This window comes from Gambusia affinis, linkage group LG16, assembly GCF_019740435.1.
Source record: "Gambusia affinis linkage group LG16, SWU_Gaff_1.0, whole genome shotgun sequence".
Classification (NCBI taxonomy): domain Eukaryota; kingdom Metazoa; phylum Chordata; class Actinopteri; order Cyprinodontiformes; family Poeciliidae; genus Gambusia; species Gambusia affinis.
The window spans coordinates 2,592,669-2,614,988 of NC_057883.1; the positions used below are offsets into that span (position 1 = coordinate 2,592,669).

The following is a 22,320-nucleotide window of genomic DNA, read 5'->3' on the forward strand; positions in this document are numbered from 1 at the left end:
TGTTGGGGAACACATGGCTGCCGTGTTTCAAACGCCTCAGGATTTATTTGAGGTGAAGTGGAAAAAATGTGAAGGTAGACCCGAGTGAAGTTGACCCTCCACCTTCTTCAAATCAAACTAAATTGGTGTCAAAAATTTTTTTTCATTTGAGCCTTTATAATTCTAAAGATATTAAATGTTTTCTGAGGTCAAAGGCCAACCAGCTCTCAACATTTACAAAAATAAGATTGTATGTCAATCAAATATGATACAAAATCTTCGCTACACAAATATTTTATTATCATTATTCATATCAGTTTTGTTTGATTTTCTTCATTTGTGAGGGGAGGGCAGGTTGGTCTCTGATGATCTTTTTAATCTTAAAAACAACACAAACAAAACATTTTGCTGCACAAACGCAGCACAACTGATTGACACTGTATTGAGTTTGACTTTGTAAATGTGTGAGGAGGCTGGTTGACCTTTGATGACCTCTGGAAAACATTGATTAATATCTTTAGGATGATAGCGGCACAAACTAGTATTTGTTGAACAAATGTAGCACAAATATCTGACACCAGTTTGGTCTGATTTGAAGAAGGTGGAGGGCAGCTTCACCTGTAGCAGGATGTTTGGCATCTGGTGCAGGTTCACCATGATTCCTCTAAACATACAGCTCAGCACTGTGGGGGGCGACACTCAATCTTTCTATCATTGGGGCATTAATCTTTTTTCCAGAAGACATTTGTCTTGGCCAGAGTTCTAATCTGTCGCCTGCCTTTCAGTGAATCTACTAGGTGAAAGCCCAGTAGAGCCACTGGGCTTTCACAGTACCCAGGCAGTTCCTGAACAGCCTAACCAGTACCGTCTTATTTGAGGTGACTGGCGTCTTCTAGATCTTGGCAAAGTGGTGACACATCCTATAGTTTTGAATATCCGTCTCCCACAATCCCTCCCAGTCATATTTTTCCACATATCCAGGATCAGGTTCAGGGATAATGAGTCCAGGAGGGAAAGATAACATCCCTATCAACAACAACAACAACAACAACACTCTCCAGTTCATTCCTGAGGCCAATGCAAAGAGGCAGCAGCTCAACTCTGAGCTCTAGTGTCCTAAAGTGTCTGGCACCTCTACAGATGAAGCTCCTTTCAGGCACTAATGACCAGGATCTTGTCCACTGTAGGTGAGAGTGGGAACATAAATAGACTGCTAAATCAAAAGTTTCACTTTTTAGTCAGCCATTTCCTCATACAGACAAACCAGATCAAAACTTGGATTAATGCGGACCGAGATGGAGACCATCGGTTCATCTCCCGCTTCAATCTACAGTCACTCAAGAGCAAGAGACCAAGATACTTAAACTCCTCCACCAGAGGGAGCAGTCCACCTTTATCCAGTCAAGGACCATGGCAGCTCCAGTGTACACCGAAGGTCATGGTCTGAAGACGGCAACAGAAACACACCGTGAGCAGAAAACAGAGACGACACCCTGATGTTGTCACACCAAACACTTTCCTCTCTGCAGCTACGCCTTGAGATCCTGTCCATGAACCCCCAGGAGATGAGGGACACACACACACACACACACACACACACACACACCCGGAGGAGTCCATCACACACCGGGAGCAAGTCTGACTTCTTGTTGACAATACAGCACAACTCTTGCCTTGATTTATACAAGGAGAAGTCAGCCAAGATCTGGGCTCTGTGAGGTTAAAGAACATTCTAGAACCTTCAGTTCTACTTATTTATGAGGACTGGAGAAAAATCCAATATGAAGGATGTTATTAAGTATGATAAATGCTCTACACACACACACACAGTTTCTGGTGACACCTGTCAGATTATATTGCTGTCCCAGTATTTTTTTCCCATCTCAATCAAACAAATACACACAGTGCCAAAAAGACTTAGTCAAAGTTGCAGATGAAGTGTAACATTTTATTTATTTTTTTAAAGATTTGATGTTATATTATTTGGTTAAAGCTGCATTGACAAACAGCTCAATCCTTTACCTTTATGGACCGATATTCTAGTCGGCCATGTTTAGGAGGGCTGGCCTGATATGACTGGCATTAGCATGAAGTGTGTTGGTGATTATCAACAAAGGAGGAGATCACTCATTGATCCTCATTTACACTCCAATGGCACAGTATTCTGTCAACAGGCCGGCTCTGACACACATCCCATGATCCAACATCATTAAACTGTGAGTCAAATTCAAATCAAGAGAAAAAAAAATCATCAATTTTAACAATGTTGAATGGAACTGTGATTTCTTCAAGCCTGCTTTGTGTTGTCAGGCAGATTTCTTTATTCTACAAGTCTACAATTAGTGCCAATTATTTGCCACCAATTGCTGCAGCAATTTATCTGCCACAGCAATTAGCGTGGCAGCTAAACTATGAAGCATGTTCAAATTTGATTAGTCACATTTCATTATTGATTTTAATATTCCACACAAGATCCAGATGGTTTGGTTTTTTCCGTAATAATTACAACTTTAGATTTATTCAAGTTAGCTCTGATGCAACAGTTTAATTGCTGATATGATAAAAGTGAGAAAGGGAAAAAAAAAAAAGTTTTATTTATTTTTATTATTGCTGTCAGCATTATTTGGTTTGTATTTTTGGTTGTGTTTGGACCCAGGGAGCAGTCACCGAGATGAACGTCTGGAATTCCTTTCATTCCTTCCAACCGGCTCTGTGGTTGGAATGACTCCCTGCCCACCAGCAGCTGCGACAGACCATGAGAGTCTAAAAACTATGTTAACTGCAGACACGTTCGCAGAATTAGGCTTGTGTTAAATAATCTCGTTTTTGTGTTTTCTGCCACATATTAAAGCAGCTGACTGACCATCTTCCAGCAGGAGCCGTGTTGTAGTTTAACAGACTGAAATTCACCTGGAGGTTTGTTTCAGTCGCTGTGCCTAAAGCAACAGTTTCAGGATGGAGACAGACTGGAACAGCTGTAGCGAAATGCGACCTTCTCTGTCCAGATTACACACTGACTGCTGGGTCAGGAAAGTTACCGGAGTCAGCTGCGCCTCTTTTGGAGCCACAATGGCCGCAGGACTCCGCTCTACTCGGGTCTACAGCTCAGACAGAGGAGCCTGCCTGGTGGAACAACAACAGCTGCGACTAGAAAGCTTTTACCTGCTTAGTGAGGTCCTTCCTCTGCTCCCTGTCTGCTGCCAGCGGTGTTTGGAAACGTGATATACCAACAACCACGCACGGCCACATGGAGAAAGAAGAAGAAAAGCAAAACGAGTGTTCCACAGTGAACGACGAGCTCCCTCTGCTGGCCTTAAAAAGCACAATATGAGCGAGTAATTAACCGGTGGGTTATTTTTGATTGAAATTCTGGACTTTATTTTCTCTAGTGGAGTATTTTCAAGAAATTATTAGAGAAAATAACTTTTTTAGGGAGCAGCCAGGCGATTTGTTATATTCTATGCTTTTTTTTTGGCTCTACTGGCATTGTCGGAACGTGAAATGACAGGAATGTTGGTTATGGGAGAGGGGAAAGGTCAGTGGGCTGTGTTTCAAGTCTGTGACGGCTGCTTCAAGGACCGAGGCCTCCTACAGGGGTCACGAGCTTTGTGCCTGCGTCACCACCGCGCCCCATATTCCAGAATTTTAAGTGTAAAAAAAAATGTTTCTCATAGAAAATGTTCATCTGTGTGATGGAATTATCTCAACTTATGTTGGGTAATGAGTGACCTTACATACTAAGAAGACATGCGGGAAATGATCCAAGATTGCGAATAGAATCCAGGACAACTCCATTGATGACTATGGCCTTTGCATAATCATCCCTTTGATCTGAATTTGTTTTCCATGTGCAGCCAGGTCCTTTGTTATATTCTAAAAAGAACCTTGGAGGATATAACTAGCTGCTGTCTGTCAGGACAGATTTGTCAAGCTATCTGTCAGGACTGGAGATGGTCACCCAGGATTACCAAGATTCCCATCAGCTCTGACCATATTCTCTGTTTCTACCAGCTACTTTATCTATTGTTAACATTAACTATAATTCTGTGTTTCTTTATTTTCTAGTAAAGCACTTCTGAATTACCGCGTACGAATGATGCTACATGTATAATCTTGCTTTGCCTTACTGAGGAAAACCTTCCCCCAGCATCATGGCGTCCCCTCCGTCTTTCACCACTGGGATGGTGTTACGGTCAGGAACAGAGAAATGTGTTTTGTGTTTTACTCAAAGTGGCGAGAAAAAGACAGAAATCCTTCTGTCCAAGACATTTCATATTTCATGAGAACTCAAAGGCAGAACTCCCGGAATGTTGTCATGGATCCCTCTTACTTTAACATTTGTATATAATAGTTGTTGGACACTGAGCAAGAGAATGTTCTGCCCAGAAAATGTCTAAAGAAAAAGCTGGAACAATTCCCAAACCAGAGCCCCCTTCACTTTCCCACCACAACCAGTGTTTTGCATTTATGTTGATTCTTCTAACATCCATTCCTTCACTTTCTGCATTATTATCACTTATTACCAGTGACTCAACATTTAAACATATCCTGTGTTGTGTAGAAGACCAGAGAAATGCTGGTAAATACTTCACTTCTTACAGTAAGCAGACATTACTCTGATTTATCCCTAGATAAACTGGGTCTTTCCATTGAAACACAGTTGTGTTCAAAATAGTGAGTAGATTTTAAACCCTATTTATTCCCTTTGGGAACGCTGATCAGTTTACTCCAAATTGAAATATCAGGAAAACATTGATCAGATTAACCAAAAGGAAGGAAGGAAAAGAAAGCATTAAACTGCTCATATATTTCACAATCAAACTCAGCATTTTTCTTCGCAAACATTTTCTGCATGGATGTAAAATGTTTAAAAATATTGATTTTTGTGTGTATCACTGTTCCTGAGAAAATCATCCATGGTGCACAGAGCTGACCCACTTCTGACACCAGTCAGCAGGTATTTAGCAGATCCTCAAGGCACACTGACCTGCATGTTTCAGATCAGTGGTCTCAAACTGTCCAGTTAGAGACAGTCCTGTACACTTGAGTTAAATGGTGAAACTGCGTCTCGAGCATTTTCTACAGAGCTCTGCTAATGCAAGCTGAAGCAGAGAGACGTCTAAAAGCTGCAGGACATTGGCTTGAGGAAAACTAGGGTTTGAGACAAGTGCTTTTGCCATTTCTATGCTTCAGTACACCAGATCAAGATGATTACTGTTCATCAAACGCCTGTTAATCAGCCATCACTTGAAGTCAGGAGTGCTGAAGCAGGAAAACACCTAAAGCATGCAGGGTGGTGGTGAGCCTGGAGGATCCGGGTTGGAACTATATTCAACAGTCCCTCTGAGTTTCTTTGCTTTGCGTAAGATACAGAATATTTGATGTCACACCACAGGTTATTGTTCTCTTTAAAGGTTCAAGGATTGGGATAGTTGCTCAATAATGATGTTTTGATCCATGATTCCTGGTGTGTGATTCAGTTCTGCTATTATTTATTCTTATTACTAGAGGGAGCTACTGGAGATGTTTGTTATAGTGTATTTTACATAAACTATTATTTACTTCTATAGATATTTAATTTCCCCGATGAATGAAGTACTTTTGAATTTGAAAACATTTGAAAGACTCAAAAGTATTTGAGTCTTCAAATATTTTGACGACTCAACATAAACTTTTGTTTTCCAAAATAATTAATTTGATGATGCTGATAAGTACTTCTTCTGACACCACAAAGTGGTTTGGATCTTGTTCTAGATTTTTGGGAAGTGTGCAAATTAGAAAAAAAACAAACCTTCTTTGTTCAGCAGTAAACAGATAAAAAGTTAGCGCTGGACCTGTGCTACCAGCCACCAGGACATGCTCCATCCTCTCTCTGAGCCAGAACAAGTTAAGATGATCAGAGACTTCAATCTGTTTCACTGCGAAACAGAAAAACACCAGGGTGTTTTCAGAGGAAAGCCTGGAAGTTAACATTTTTAAAGTCCAAACTTAATCCTAACATGCATATTTAACTGAAGTTCACACATGACAAAGATTGTTCTTCTGTGTTTTTTTTTTATTATTTTATTTTTACACTTCAACAAACATTAAAACTGTGCAAATGTATGGAGACAGTTGGATGAATTTTTGCCAACACTGGAAAACTCAGGAGCCACAGAGGAGGCCCAGCTGGAAGCTCCGGCAGGGACTCAGCTCCGCCTCTGGAATTCTCTGGAATTCTCTGGGCTCCTTTGGACGGTTCTAGTTCTGGTTCAGCTCAGTGCTGATGCTGTGGACCCTTGTAGACTTTTAGAGGGAGGGGCAGTCAGCCTGGACAGTGAGCCTCTGCACTCTACAGAAATGCTTCACTGTTGAAGTTCAGTATTTTCTGCTGACAGGATGTTTTCTTCCCCTACACAAAGTTCTACAGGCTGGCTCTGGGCCGCGGCTCAAACCCAACTACCCTGTCAGTTTGATTGTATAAAAAAATACAAAAACAAAAATCCTCCAGCCAACCTGTTTCACCCGGACTCAGGGCTGCTGAGCCAGACGACATACCAGGTGTTCATGATGAAACACACCAGGCTGGCTGAAAATAGTTAGTGAAAAAAAAACTACTTAGAATATTAGGTTAAAAAAAACTAGTGCTAGTGTGACATCAGCTAGTTAGCCTGACAGAACCAGTCTGAATGAAGACCTCCTGTCACTTCACCACTCAGTTTATGGCACCGGTTCTGATCCAGTGGTGCTGGTCTGAACTGTAACTGTGGCACATTTCCCAGCATGACCCAGTAGGCAGGTGTGAAACAGGAAGTCAGGCGCAGCGCGTCGGGGGCGAGCGACACCAATGCCCTCACTGTGACGGGCACGTCGGTTCTGGGTAAGGTCACCGTGGTGACGTCGTAACAGATCAATTCACACACAACCAAGACACACACACAGCTCTGCAGTCCATAGAGCAACCAGAAGACGAAGCGCGCTCTGATTGGCTGCTTCCTGTCCGGCCTCCAGCTCCACTGATCCTTCCCATTAGTCTTGGCGGTGCAGATCTCGCACTGATGAGGTGATGTTAGAAGAAGAAGAAGCTCCTAACATCATGGGTCAGGAAGGTCGGACGTATCCACGGTGACCTGCGGATCAACGGAACCGACACAAATACGTTCAGCGGTCAGTAATCATCCGTCGCCTTGGCGAAGACGCTGCAGGTTCAACAGAAGCGACGGCCCACCTTGATGAAGATGGTGTCATCTTTGATGTAGCTGCCCGTCTCCAGGACGCTCTGAGCCACGAACAGAGGGCAGCCGGAGGCGATGTTCATCTCGGCCGTGGGGCGCCTGAAGCTGCTGCTGTGCGGGTCGGGCTTGAAGGCGTCGCCCAGGTGCTTCCTGGAAGGAGTCTGGTCCATCAGCATCAGAGTCACCTAGCACACACACACACATATACACACACACACACACATATATACACACACACACAGACTTTAAAGAGTGAGCTTACTCTGTAAACACACACATTACAGAAACCTCACTCTGACTGCCGGACATCAACAGATGGTTAGCAATCTTTGGAAAATTCCACAGCTGTAGAAAAGTGCAACTTCCTCAGCGGGGAAATATACTGAACACAAATTGTGTTTACTTTAAAAAGCTGTCATAAAAAAATAATATCTTGAGATAATATAAAACAAATTGTGTTTGTAAAAAGCTGTCATAAAAAAATAATATCTTGAGATAATATAAAACAATGTAAGGAAGTAAAAACTTGCAAGACTGGATAACGGACACAAGAAAGTAAGAAAAGAAGAGAACAAGGAGAAAAAGTAGAAATGATACAAGGAAGTAAGAAAGGACTGGCACAAAGAAACAAAGAAAAAAACAGCAAGGAGTCCAGCACAAGGAAGGATACATTTTAGATTAAGGAAAACATTTTGGGAACACAAATATCTTTCTCTTCTCATCCTGGGTGATAGTTAAATTCAGTGGTCCACAATGTGCCGGTAATGTGCTAATTTTTCATTTTGCACTTCAGCTAGCTTTGAGATAGCGTAGCGCACTTAGCTTCGCCTAAATGAATTGTTCCATATAAATTCTACAGCACTAATTTACTACGATGATGTTTTTAATTGTTACTGTAGACAAAAAAAAAATCTAGTCTACAGAGAATCACTATTGCTAGCCCTGGGAATGAAACCTTATGGAATTGTTTCAAATAAATATTCTTCAGTCACATAATTTAAACAGAATCTCCAGACCGTTTGAATCGAAAAATTGATCTCTGAATCCAAAATCACTTCTGAATCAAATCGTGACCCAGAAACAAATCAAACTGCTAGACACTGAAAGGCTTCCATCTCTAGTAGACCTGCATATTAAAAACAACATAGAGAATGCAGACAGTACCTTCTGCTTGAAGGGCCAGGGCAGCAGGGCGTCGTACTCGCCCTTCATCACCACAAAGAACAGCGACAGGTGCGTCCCCTTGCCCATGCCGTCTCCATTTAGGTAAACCCGAGCGCACATCTTGTATCCGAAATATCCGGTATAAAACGGCTGTGAGTACAGTGACAGCGTCTTTCCTGCCACGGCTTCCTGTTTCCGTCTCTTGTAGTCCCGGATTTTCCAGATTAGAGTCCCATTGTAGCTAGCCGTCTCCAGTACCTGGAACCTCAGGTCCATGTCAGCCAACCGGATTTCATGGACGCTCAGCATGTCGTCGTGCCGATTGAGCTGAGTTTCCAAGGACGCTGCAAAGAGAGAGGAAATATCTCCATCAAGTTCGGGTTACCTGGTCAAAAACCTTCAGCTAGCCTCTGAAACCCGGCGCATCGACTAACCGAAGGTGTGAGTGGATCCAGAGCCGCTCCGTCCCCCCTGCTCCAAGGTGGCCAGCCGAGTCCGAACGTTGTCCATCGTTCCTCGTAAGGTTTCCACTTCTTCTCTTAGTCGACGCAGTGAACCCAGCTCTATCTCCAACGCCATCAGCGTCTCTGAATGTGAGCTCATCATTTTCTAGGGAAGCACAGAGAGGCTCCGATGTTTCAGTTTGCAGGAAACAGAAAGCCTCAATACAATCCAACAACAAGACTCCTGGGCCGTCCCATCCCAGTGAATGCTCAGGCACGCCCAACTGTTGCATTCAGCCCAACTGGCTTGAGATTCACTGTCAGCAATATTTTATGTGATGTAATTATGTGTTTCATTGTCTGTGAAGTCTTCATGGTGACATGATCGTTGGTGATCTAAAACGTATTGGGTTATTACCCTTAGAGAAAGGGTTAGAGAAAAGTGGGATTAGGATTTCTGGGAAATGCCTCCCAAGAGCAAACCAGCTGTCAAACTGGCGAAGGATCCGGTCCACCCTCATCACCTCCTCTGAGCCTGCACTGCCTCAGCCCTGCAATAAACTCCTCCAGGATCTGCTTCCAGTTTAGAAGGCATTTTAAAATCCCACCAATGCTTCCCAGGTTCTGTTAGTTGGTTTTAAGTTGCACAGGGTGAGCTGTGCTGGAAATGTATGCAGACGTAGAAGGAAGCAACTGGGGACGCACAGATCCACTTTTTTCACTTCTGGTACCGATATCAGAGGTTTAGTATCGGATCGGTATTGGTTGATACTAAAAAACAGCTGGATTTAATTAAAATGTTTTTGTTTTTTTAATCGCAGACATTAATGTTCTGAATTACTCATTTATTTGCCAACTCTGCACCAGTACAGCAAACTGAAATGCACCAGTAGCTTCACTAGCTGGTCAAATATGGAACAGCCAATGTAACATAAATAATAAAGTAAAACAGGTTGACTGCTTTGGTCAAAATGTAGAATATAAACTGTGACAAACCATTTTTCAAATGGTTCAATTATGAATTCTAAACATAAGGTAAAAATAAATAATAAAGCATGACATCACTCAAACTACAGAGCATAGAATTAGACTGAATAGATCTACCCTTATCGATGGGGCACATTGTCATTCATACCCAATCTAGAATTTTTCTCCAGTATCAGGACCGATACAGATATTGATATGGGATCAGTACATCTCTAGTAGCTACCAAGGTTGCCTTGATGTAGTGACCCTAAGTATGCAAAAGGGTTTATGTTACCCCGTCCTCCCCTACCTGCAGGTTGGCCAGCTTCTGCTCCATCTGCCGGTTCTTTTCCCGCAGCTCTTCATTCTGGCTCTCCAGCTCCGACAGTCGGCTGTTGAGAGCGGGAAGCACCTTGCACCGCTCCATCAGCTCTTCCTTCACGTTGTCCACCTTTAACCACAAACACTCTTCAGTCAAACCTTCCTCAATCCACTCAATCTGGCCTTGATGGCCCCCGTTTAGTTGCTATGGTTACCTTGTTCTCCAACAAGCAGTTCCCTTTGACCATCATTCTTAGATGCTCGGCTACGAAGGTCGAGTCATGCTGCCTCATTTCTTGATTTAAGCCCTACGGCACAGGAAACACGACGCATGAAGCATCACAACAAGCTGATGGAAAAAAGCTCAAGTGAGAGATCAATGCTGGAGGATTAATGGTGAGAGAAGAAGAAGAGAACATGAGGAGGAGTCACCTTGAAGGTGCAGCCGTAGCGGTGGAACAGACAGCTGACCTGGGCTTTGGGACAGTCGTGCTGGTGGCTGGTCAGCTGAAACAACACAAACATTCAATGAACCAATGGATCCCTTCAAAACTAGCTGTGGTTCCAATTTTGCACAATTTGACCTTAAAATTGTGCAAAATTGGAATTACAAAAAAAATAAATAAATAAATAAATAAATAAATAAATAAATAAATAAAAAATTGGCTTAACGGACCCACAATTTCAAAAATGCAGATAAAAAGTTTTTGCGCTAATTGAGGCGGTTTTGTTCGGCTGCATTTTCACTGCTGGTGGAAAAGACAAGGATGATGACAGGAAGTAGTTGGAGGATGACAGTGTCCTGTGTTTTTAAATGATAAGTGAGGGAAGACAAAGGTCACCAGGCCAGGAATCGAACCTGCGACGGCTGCAACGAGGACTAAGGCCTCCCCATGTGGGCTGCACTGAGCCACAGCACCACATTCATGTGTGATTTTAAATGATAAAAATTCTTTTTATGCATACCACCATGTACGCAGCGTTTTGGGAAATTGTAGATTTTACAGAAGAGTTATGAATTCAACAGGTTCAAATGACACAACTTTATATGAACTGTGTGATGCTGTGAGAGCTCTGGTGGAGCCAGCTGCACCCCGTTCAAATAGAACCAAAAACAAACAGTCAGCATCCTGCTGCCACTTCCTGTTGTCATCTTTGTTATTTCTGCCAGTAGTAACATCTGTTTATCAATCGTGGCTTGTGTGATTCAAAAAAAGTGTTTCGACGGCAGTTTAGCAAAATTCATTCATTTTTTATGCAGCTGAAAAACCAAAGCAAAGACTTTATCAAAAAACAGGAGTTTTTTTCAAAGTTTGCATGTTTCCATAAAGCAAATTTGTCTTCGTAATTTCAATTTGCGCAAACTTGTGGTTGATGGAAACGCAGCCACAGTACGCTGCTGCAAGAGGGCAGCAGAGAGGCGTCAGTACCTCACTCCGGGGCAGGGAAGAGAAGGAGCAGTGGTTGGGACAGGACACAGGGAACGATGGACACACAGTCTCCTTGTGTTTCTGAAAAACAGTTTCATAAAACATTTCAATGCAGCCGGTCCTACAGAACACCAACAGCTAATAGAGCTCTATTGTTATTTACATCCTTCAAGAATGTTTACAAATAAAATCTGGAAAGTGCGGCCTGTGTTTCTAGTCAGCTCCCTTTATTTTCTGACAGCCACAAATGTGACCCACCATGACAAAAGTAGAAATAAGTCACCACAAAAATAAATAAATAAAATCTGCCAGTTTTTGAGAAAATAATGAGTTTTGTTCTTTTTCTTTTTCTTTTTTGCAACATACACAAGTTGAAGAGGTGAAGAACTCACCCTGTGCTTCAACAGCAGCTTCAGAAGATTTAAAAGAGTAAATTTGTTTTCAGAGTGATTGACGTGTTTCAGGGTGTGGAGGAAGCTCACAGCTGATTAACATGCCGGCCTTTATTGGCTGTATTCACAGGCTTTTGTTATTTGTTTCGCCCAATTAGGTGAAAGCCTGAAAGGAACACATGGCTACTAAACATCAATCACCCACGGCAGTAAAATACACTCCGGCCCGGGTCTGTGTTCAGAACCCGAAAAGCCCCTGATAGGGGCTGAACTCACAGCTAGAGCACAACTAGATCAAAGCATATTTACTGTATGTCTTAGAAATGGCCTAGTTAAAGTCTAGGAATATATACTACTAGGAATCTGCAAGACTTGAAAGTTACTGTTCACAGATCTCGTCCATCTGGGATGATTCTGCTAAAATTAATGGACAACAATTTTCATTCCTACATGGCCACATGTAGGAATGTTGACAAAAAAAAACATAAATATGTTTTGTTAAACTTCACAATTAAGCTATTAAGAAGCTGTCCAGCTTCAGTTCCTATCTATGGTCACACTACGGTGCTAAGACAAGAAAACTCTGGTTTAATAATTCATTTAACTTCCAGCAGTTTAACTAACGAAAAAGTTCTTACAGAATTTAAAACAATATGTTCAGGTTTAGAATTAGACTGACAGAATTAGATCTGCCCTTTTGGATCAGGCACATTGTCACGATACCCGGTCTACAGTCTTTTCAAACATTGGGGCCGATCCAGATATTGATATCGGATTGACTGCATCTCATGACCACTGAAGCAGAGCGGTGCTTCCTGATCTCACCTCAGAGCACATCGCCTAACGACTACTGCGTAACAACAGCCACACCTCTGACCGGTTTAAAACGCCTTGCTTACCTGTAGGTCAGTCAAAGGCATCTTGGTCATGCAAAATTCACAAGTGCTCTCTCTGTGTTTACATTTCCACGCTAGGTGCTCAGGAATCTCCTTCCTCATCATCCTCTCTTTACATTTCCCCAGCGGACAGGGGACCTCGAAGAACGGACACACATTCAGGTGGTCCTGGAGACAGAGAGGCGGGACAGGCCGTGTGTACAACACATACTGCACCATGGGTCCAACCGTAATAGACCGTAATGGACTGTGTGCTCACAGGTATCTGCTGCAGACTCATTTGCTCCTGACAGCCGTTAGCTTTACTCCGACAGAAGACCTTCAGCGCCATAATCTCTCGATGGCAACATACGTCTCTAAAGATCTGAAATCAATAAAAACAACAACAACAAAAAAGACAGGCATTAAGGAACCGACTTCTGATGTCGTGATGATATGACTCTGCTGTTACTGGCTTTTCAGCTCACCTTGTCTTTGAACAGGGGCTCCCTGTCAGCTGGACACACTGGGTTTGAATGACTGCAGGAAGGGAGAGGACAACGTTAAATCCCACTGGAACCGGCAAAGAGGCTGGACCCCCAGCTGTCTGTCTGTCTGTCTGTCTGTCTGTCTTATGAATCAGTCGAGTTTAATGTCGACTAAATGTAGGTTTGAAGGGGCAGTGGTTATGTTTTTCAGGCACATAGGGCTATTTTATAACACAATCAAGTAACTATGTTACCGTCAGATGCTGCTTACATCACATATGAGTTAAGAAATTTGACTTCAAACTTTAACGTTTGGAAATTGGGTGTCTGTCTCTTTAAAAACTCCACCTTCAGGAAGTCAACACAACATGTCTCCTCTATTAACCCTTTAACAACGTTTTTACCAGTACAGCACTGAGAAGTAGTTCCTATAATGCAGTGTTTCCCAACCCTGGTCCTCAAGGCTCACTGTCCTACATGTTTTAGAGGTTTCCCTGCTTTAATGTGCCTGATTCAACTGATTGCAGTTCAACAAACGCCTGTTAATCAGTCATCAATTGAAATCAGCTGCACTGAAGCAAGGAAATACCTAAAACATGCAGGGCAGTGAGCCTTGAGGACCAGGGTTGGGAAACACTGCTGTAATGAGCTCAGCAGATGCTCAGTCCCACCAGGTGTTTGCAAATTGCTGCTGGCTAGTCTGAAGGAGCTGAGTGGAGGAGTTGCGGGGGAGAGTTGCTCTGTGCAATGGCAACTTTGAAACCGCAGCTTTGAGGAGGAGCTTTGTCCTCGAAGGCGGAGCTAGGTCCACTCAGGCGTTTTGAACAGCTGAGCGGTTGCCATGGAGATTAAAGGATTTCTCAAATAATGTGTGACAGAATCAAAGCAACACTCCAGGTATGTTTTTGATGAGGGGATAACACAATAACAGTTAGATGAGATGAACAATTAAAGGTTCATCTCACGCAACACTGCCCCTTTAATTTTCTGAATAACATTCCGCCCTGCTCACCTGAGGATGTCATTGATGCAGCTCTGACAGAAGCGGTGTCCACACTCAGTCTGGCGGGGCTCACACAGGACCCGCCTGCACGCCTCGCAGCAGTATTTGGCCTCTGGCTTCTCAACGAACACATCTCGAAACCCTCCATGAAGAGGCTGGAACCCTGCAGGAGCACCTGAACGAACACACACACACACACACAGAGAGAGAGAGAGGAGCATTATAACCAGACCAACACCAGACCACCTCACTACAATCTGACAGACTTACTTGGTTGAGGAGCGAGATCGCATGGAGGCCAGGGATTGGTTGAGCGGTGGGAGGGTGGTGTGATTGGAAGGGGAGCAACAAGTGAAGGCGCCACCTGCTGGAGGGGTATCTGTACTTCCCTCCCATTAGCACTTCTCCCTGATGACATGACCTGAGGAGGCTTCACAGGCAAACACACCGACAGAAATACGATTAATCAGCATGCTGGACTGAGGCTCAGCAAATCGCCAAGGCAACAAGTTACATGTACTGAAAATATGTGTTTTCTATACATGTGACTGGAAACTGATCACATAGTTAATCAGTCTTTGGTGTCACTAGTTACAAATAGAAAAATTTAAAAAAATATTTTCCATGAGTTTCATGTATTAAAAAAAAGACTATGTCCACTTTATTTGCTCCTGTAGATTATCTCATAGTTATGAGATTATTTTCAACACTAAGCTGGTAGGAGGGAGTAAAGACACCACAAGGTACGAAAGGACCACAAGAAGGAAACAATGAGATCATAAGAAGAGAACAGAGAGAACAGAAGACAGGAATGAAGAGACCACAACCAGGTACAAAATGACCACATTTTGAGTATAAAAAAACACTAACAAGGAAAAGAGAGACCACAGAAAGAGTACCTGGAAACCACAAACGGGGAATGAAAAGACCACAGGACGAGTACGAAGAGACCAAAAGGAGGGAACGAGAAGGGCACAGAGACACCATGGGAAGGGAATAAAGAGGCTGCAAACAGAGCACAGACAGAATGTGATGTGGAGAAAATAGTGAAGAAACAAAGTGACCCAATTTGTGCAGAGACACCCAGACACGTTGAAGGGACTAATTACCTCCAGACTCCCACCTTCAACTAACAACCTCCTGTCTGTGTGAAGGCGGCTGAGGGAAGAAGGGCACTATGGGAAATAAACCCCATGAAGCTGCAGGCGTCGATGGGGGTTTGTTCAGGTTCTAATGTTTTGTGCCTATCAGCTCTCTGTTCACAGATATGTTCCACACCTCAAAGTGTTTTACCTTCCAAATGCTGAAGCCCCAGACAGTCCCCTGACCAAATGACTACTGGCCACGGTAATGAAGGTGCTGTCCTGGTGATGTCCACTGTCACTGCTACAGACAGTGGACATCTGCCTAAAGCCAGAACCACAACCGCTGTGACCGAGCTGTGACTCAGTCGCTCTTTCACCTGAAAAACTGGTTGAGGTTGGAGCTTTGGAGCTCCAGCTCCACCTTTAACACAATCCTCCCACAGACACTGGTGAACCAAACCCTTCAGCTTCTACCTGGAAATTTAGACTTCCTGACCCGACAGACCACGGATTGCAGAGATTAACAACTCCCCAACCTCACCCATCAACCTCATCGCTGGGTTTCCTCACTGCTTCTCTGCACTGCTGACACATGACCACTAAACCCACCATGGTGGCAGGCTGACAGTGAAGTCTGCAGATGACACAGCAGTAGCAGGGCTCATTAATGGGAGGAAGGAGTACGCAGAGAGGCAGGAAGTGGATGAAGGCTAATCAACAGCTGTGTTTTCCCAAGTAGGTTAAAAAAAAAAAAAGGTTGGGGTTGGGGTCTAACACACTGAACTCTTTCTACATGTGTTCAGCTGCAGCAGAGTGCAGCACTACAGCTGCACAGCAGCAGAGCAACAGGATGGAGGGGAAGTCGACTCAGATCAGGGGTGTCAAACTCCAGTCCTCAAGGGCCGCTGCCCTGCAACGTTTAGATGTGCCTCTGCTGCACCACCTGAATAGAATAATGAGGTCATTAAGGCTCTGGAGAACCGATCTACACAAGGAGGAGGAAATTAAGCCATTTCGTTCCAGAGTTTTGTACCTGTGGCTCATCTAAAAACTGCAGGACAGCGACTGGAGGCCTGGAGTTTGACAGCTGTGAGATCCACAAAGCTGCCAAACTTTCTTTAATGTGCTTTATATTGCAAATTTTAATTGATCGCTGAATATTTAATAATAGTTATTATTATTATTATTATCTTTATAATAGCACCTGAGACTGGTGTGAATGTGAATAGCAATACACATGGACATATGAAGGTAGAACTTTAACTAACTCTGGACCTTTATGTGTCTTTTTTTATTTTTTGAAAGATGTAATGTTGCATGATTAGACAAGTTACAATTAAAAAAAAATTTTAAAACATTTCTGGATGATAAATTGTCCCAGAAATTATTGCTATAAATGATAATATTGCTGTTTTGAGACCATTTTCAAGAAACACATTCATAATAACATAGTGATACAAGTTCATCCTCTCGAAAACTAAGAAACTTTCATTTTGTACACAACACTCCACACTGGAGGTGGAAAATATTTGAAATATGCAAAATAAACATGACAACCATAAACAATAAATAAAAAAGGAAATTAAAGTCGAACACGATGAAAACCAGAAATAAAATGGATCATGATGTTTCTGTAGACAAAAATGAACCTTCAAAAAATATTAATCATCAGAATGTTTTCCTTATTTTTATAGTCATAAATAAGACATATAGGAGGATAAAGGACAGTGGGGAAGGGTAACTCCTTTACCTATTTATTTATTTATACACGTACACAAAATGTATATGCATATTTGAATTGTGAATATGTTTGAAACATATGAAAAAGCCACACTTGAAATTATCCAGCTGGTTTTAGTTTATCATGTGATTAACTGATTAATTGCTCATTGTGACAGGGTTAATCAAGCTAGCTCCTTTGTGGTTTGTTCCCCGTTTGGGGCGTTTTGTTCTTATGGAATGAGAGATTACGGCCCCAGATCAAAACCAAAGTCACATGACCACCGTTCCTCACAGCAGACTGTGAGCAGATGGTGACAGATCACTTCAACTGTGCATGAAGAGACATGAAAGAATGTAAGGCAGACATACAGTAAGTTTAGTTGTTGTTTTTTAAATATCTGAAGTTTCAACAAAGTGCCGTTTTGGGGTTTGTTTTTTTTTTGTAAAAATCTACAAACCATCACTAACTTAATTTGTTCTTACCATAAATGTCCCAGTTCAGATACATTTTCAAGAAAAGTACAGAAAGGGTGTGTGCAAGCAAGTACCGTTGAACTCTATAAAACAGACAGACACACACACACACACACACACATATGCACGTATACAAACAGTGCACACTTCCTGTCAGGGCTGAACTGTGGGGATGTTAGGGGCTTTTCCATTGATTCCATTAGCAACACAAGCACATTCTATCTCTGTGAGCGTGACACAGTGGCAGAATGAAACTCCAACATGACCAAAGAAAAGCCTTGAATATTCCTGAGTGTTTCTGGGTGGATTTTTCACAGAGAGGGTGTGCAAGGATTGTTGCCACTAAAAAATAAAAAAATAAAAAATGTGCGTTTCATATTAAGAAATGAATTCAAGGGAACGCTGAGGACGACTCAATAAACCTGCAGAGAGAAACAGAGTTTAGTTCAATCAGACACAACATCGTGACTAAACATTCTGTTTGCAGAAAGAGAAAGTGGAACGGTTCTTCAGACGGGGTTTTCCTGAACTCAGATCAGCTGTTGCAGTCAAAAGAAAAGCATAGGTGTCTGAATTTGTTAATGAGAACATCGGCGCAGGAACCAGGCCTGATGAGGTCGTCAACACAAGCAGAACAACCAGTCGCGTAAGTCGACCAGTTTGACTCACCCGTCCTTTCAGAAGTTAGAAAGTTAGAAAGCTTAAAGGTCTGGATGCTGAGCCACACAAAGCTCCGAAACAACTCACAGCTCAGAGCAGTTATTAATGATACCTGGAGCCCAAAGATGATTTAAGCAACAAGTTTCTGGAAATACTATATCTGGTTTACTGGTTCAGATAAACATGAGCACGTTGGGGCGTTATCTACCCCCCCTCTAACTCCCCACACGGTAAGGGTAAATAACATAAAGCAGCAGCAATAGAGACAAAAGGCACAAACAGCTCAACCATAAGGAACGTGTGTTTCACATTATGCACCAATCACATTTCAAATGGCCAATACCCAGTTACGTGTTTTTCTGTCAGGTTTCCTCCCAAAATCACTTTCCTCTAACCCAAATCTGTAAAACACAAAAGAGAGAAACGTTTTCTGCAGCTTCTTCCTCAAAGGTTCTAGTGCTGACTAACAGAGAGAAGGTAATCCTCACTTATACAGCAAAGCAGGTGACATCAGCTTCGAATTTTACCAGGATTTCTCTTTTTTTGCGGTACTACTGTGATAGAGATGAAACAAGTTGTTGTTTTTTTTTAGCCAGCCATGTGGCTGTGACTGCTGCATGTTATAGCATTCATAGCACCACAAACACTACAGTAGTAGTGTTCTTGAAAAACATTCCTATTTGAATTTATCTTCCTATATCTTCTTTAGGATGTCACTTAACAACAGAAGTGTCATTTAAACCGCACACAGTGATTGTGTCTAATCATACTTTAACATTTACTGGTATTTATTGATGCTTTCGTGGAGCAAATATAGTAAAAATAACATTTCCATAATACAGTCAGTTGTTGCTTTTTTATTCACTGAAATTTATGGAGACAACTTTAAATCAAATGAGTTTAGTTTATATTTATCAAATATCATGATGAGAAAGTTTTCACGACAAATAATAAATAATTCAACAAGCGCCCACCCCTACAGCAAAGCATACGTTAAACGTTAGCACACTGCGTTTGTTACCTGAAAATGGTGTTGGGGGGAGGGGGGTGTCTTAGTTTTGATGTGCTTAAAGAATCAGATTTACAGATCTTTCAGCATATCACAGCCGAATCAAAGGAAAACTGTCCGTTCTTAGAACATTTCCAAAAATCCACCATGAGACTATGGTCACTGTTTATTATCAAAGCTGCTAAGAAAACATCCAGCATTTCGACAGTCCGTTTGATAGATCATTTATTTTCAGATGCCTGAATTTCTCCTAAAATTGAATAATTCACCATTCATCCATCTGTTGTTCACTCATTCGTCCAGTCAGGTGTTTAAACACCTGGGATAATAATAATGAGATAACATTATTCCATTTCCTGACGTTACCTGCCAATGATTGGAATCTTATCTCATAAGTCTGTATTCTGTTCCGTCCATCTAAACACTCCCAGACCTGCTTGTGTCAACAACAGAAACCTGTCCAGCAGAGCCGATCCGTTCCTCCCGACGGATTGGAGTCGTTTCTCAACCAAACCTCCTAAAACTATTTAGTTCAGAGATGCATTGGTCAGGCTTTTCCTGGCCCATAATCAATATTTGGCATTGATCTGCCGATTCCGATTCTCCATCTATGCCTTCACATAAGGAATGAAACCTTTCTGTCAAATCGCACACAAAAAAATGAAGTAAAAAAAAAAATCAGGATTTTTGTCATTTCTCAGAGAAATAGCAAGAAATCGTCCATAAATCGGTTAATCGACCGATTTTTGGACGATTAACCAATCCGTCTCTAAAAAGACACGTCCTTCGCCCGTTGAGGAGCAGCAGATCACCTCAGCCTGCTGTCATCGGCTCCCTCTGTTCTCTGAAATGAAGCTGTGGAACATCCCTGCTGTTTCTGGGAACAGTTCTGCCTTCCAGTCCGTGACTCACAGCAGGTGACATCTTCTGACATCTCATCACTACGAACAGCCGCTCAACAAGCATGCGTTCATCACCCAATAACATGACCTTACAACGCTGACATCTGACCCAGGAGTCATCCTCTTTTCATCCGAGAAGCCTCCACACACAGAGAGAGACACACAGTCCAACAGGAAGAATAAATGAAAAACGCCAGCAGGAGACGATCCTTCGCTGGGCCCTCACCGTATCGCGGTGTTTCGGACACTCATCTCTCACATTACTGATATATTTGTCAGTTAGAACCAGACAGCGGATGTAAACACACGGACTGCTAATGCTAGCGAGCGATTAGCTTCTTTAGCGTCGCCGCTGTTCTTGTTAATAAAAGGTTCATTTATCAAATCCATCAGAACAGTCTCTCTTACACACAGCCGTTCACTAGACTGATTATTACTGGTCCGCGAGCCTAAATGTCCCTCCACTCTTAGTGATGTACTGTATGTATGTGTGTGTGTGTGTGTGTGTGTGTGCGTGTGTGTGTGTGTGTGAATGCGAGTGTGTGTATGAACTCACATCAGTCTCCTCGGCAGGCTACAGCTCGGCGGATTCACTGCGGATTCAAACCGTTGCCGTTTCGCTGACGCTGCCGTGGAGCCTCCAGGCTTCAGGCGGACTCCTCATGGTCCAGTTCCGCTCGGCACGTCTCTGGGTTCGGTCTGTACTGTCAGTCCCGGAGAGAGAAGTTACTGGGTCCACCTCAGAGAGCCAGCAGGGAGGCCTGGGCTGATCACATTGGAAACCCCCTCCGCTGCTTCCGCTCAGGAAATCCCCCAGTTGCCCGACGAGGAGCATACCGTCAGGGGGCGCAGCTTTCCCGGAGGCTCCAGGGAGAGAAAGAAGAGTGTACCACAGGGGGCGCTGTTTCTCATTTTCAAAACGAAACGCTTCTTGTTGGAGACCGTGCAGCACCAGTCAATAGTCCAGTCTAAATGCCGTTTGTGTGTAAATAATGATCTATTCTAGCACATATATGTAATATATTTTAAAGGTACCTTGAAGCAATAAATTAAATAAATAAATTATGAAAACAAACATAAACAAATGTAATACTGGGGCAAATCAAATTATACCGATTTTTTAATTTATTTTTTTTTACCAGTTTTGATAGCCTTCATCTTACCTTAGATCCTATTACACTTATATTCTATTACAATAAATAAATAAAATGATGTAGTCTATTTTTTATATTATTAAATGCCAACGCAGTCTTAAACTAAACTCATAAATAACATTCTTGACTATTTTAAACTGGTTTTGCTCTTGAATTATTCCATTTTTTCAACCCTGTTCAAAACTCCTCCACGTTCTGCTCTGCTCATGTTTAAAAATGCTATAGTAAAATAACAGTGAGATACAAATCATTTTGTGTTCTGAATCTGTAAGGATTAGCAAAAAAAAAAAACATTTCTATTTTCTAAATACCAGAATAATGAGGGGGTTTTGTTTCTGAAAGATGAACATATTTCTTTGGTATTTAGACGTAATTGTGTTTAAAACTGAATAAGGTGAGGAAATGTTTCAGGTTTTCTTTCACAGTCTTACTTTAATAATTTGCTGGTGTCTTGGTCAATTCCTCCTGATGGAACAGGTTTGAAGGCTGACTTGTTCACACACACATTTTCAACTCTGGTCACAAATCTTCTATGAAACGGAGATCAGGACTTTATTATGGTCACTCCAGAACATTGACATTGTTGTTCTAGGTAATGGGTTAAACCAAAACAATATGATCCTGCCACACCAATATTTCTCCATTGAGATGTTCTCAGGCTTTCTCGTTTTTCTCCAAATGGTGAATATGGCCAAGCAGCTCAACCGAGGTTTCAACAGACCTCAAGGCGTATCCCTAAATTGTACTTTGTTTCAAACTGTAATTTGGTTTTTGATATTGCTTAAGGAGTAATGGCTTCTTCCTCTCTGAGTGGCCTTAGAGCTCCTGTCTGGTACATCGGAAACAGAAAGACTGAGACAAAACTGACAGATATATTTCTTTAATCCTCTCTGAAGAAGACACCATAGATTCAAACACAGTTACTGTGGAATTATAGAAAACAGGTGAATTACAGATAAATCCGAAATGCCAAAACATACCTAAAACTGTTCAAACAATTTTATGCAAGTGCAGAAGCGACAGCGTCATCCCGCTGAGG

General features: G+C 42.3%; 2 protein-coding genes across 3 annotated transcripts in view; both read right to left on the bottom strand.

Annotated features, from left to right (window-relative positions):
- The window catches only part of mipol1 (mirror-image polydactyly 1), a 55,563-nt gene extending 52,072 nt beyond the window's left edge, over nt 1-3,491 (bottom strand). The window contains exon 1 of one of the 2 annotated variants that reach the window (XM_044142732.1): nt 3,142-3,491. The gene's annotated coding sequence lies outside the window, so the exon portion shown is untranslated. The remainder of the gene's footprint in view (nt 1-3,141) is intronic. The other variant, XM_044142734.1, reaches the window with a different exon arrangement.
- A 2,533-nt stretch (nt 3,492-6,024) lies between these two features.
- Nucleotides 6,025-20,991, bottom strand: traf3 (TNF receptor-associated factor 3). Its single transcript, XM_044142735.1, has 14 exons — nt 20,684-20,991; nt 14,546-14,705; nt 14,285-14,450; nt 13,273-13,324; nt 13,065-13,169; nt 12,809-12,973; nt 11,518-11,598; nt 10,520-10,594; nt 10,303-10,395; nt 10,077-10,217; nt 8,792-8,966; nt 8,358-8,701; nt 7,187-7,378; nt 6,025-7,088 (listed from the first exon to the last, which is right to left on the bottom strand). The coding sequence occupies exons 2-14, from the start codon at nt 14,691-14,693 to the stop codon at nt 7,053-7,055; spliced, it is 1,773 nt and encodes a 590-aa protein (XP_043998670.1). The 5' UTR covers nt 14,694-14,705; nt 20,684-20,991; the 3' UTR covers nt 6,025-7,052.
- Nucleotides 20,992-22,320: the final 1,329 nt, after the last annotated feature.

Excerpts from the sequence above, each read along its gene's own strand:
- traf3 (XM_044142735.1), bottom strand. The coding sequence starts at position 14,693 with ATGTCATCAGGGAGAAGTGCTAATGGGAGGGAAGTACAGATACCCCTC. Across the intron at positions 12,974-13,064 it reads TGAGTCTGCAGCAGATACCT|GACCACCTGAATGTGTGTCC; the intron begins GTGAGCACACAG and ends CTCTGTCTCCAG. Across the intron at positions 10,218-10,302 it reads ACTGCTTGTTGGAGAACAAG|GTGGACAACGTGAAGGAAGA; the intron begins GTAACCATAGCA and ends TTGTGGTTAAAG.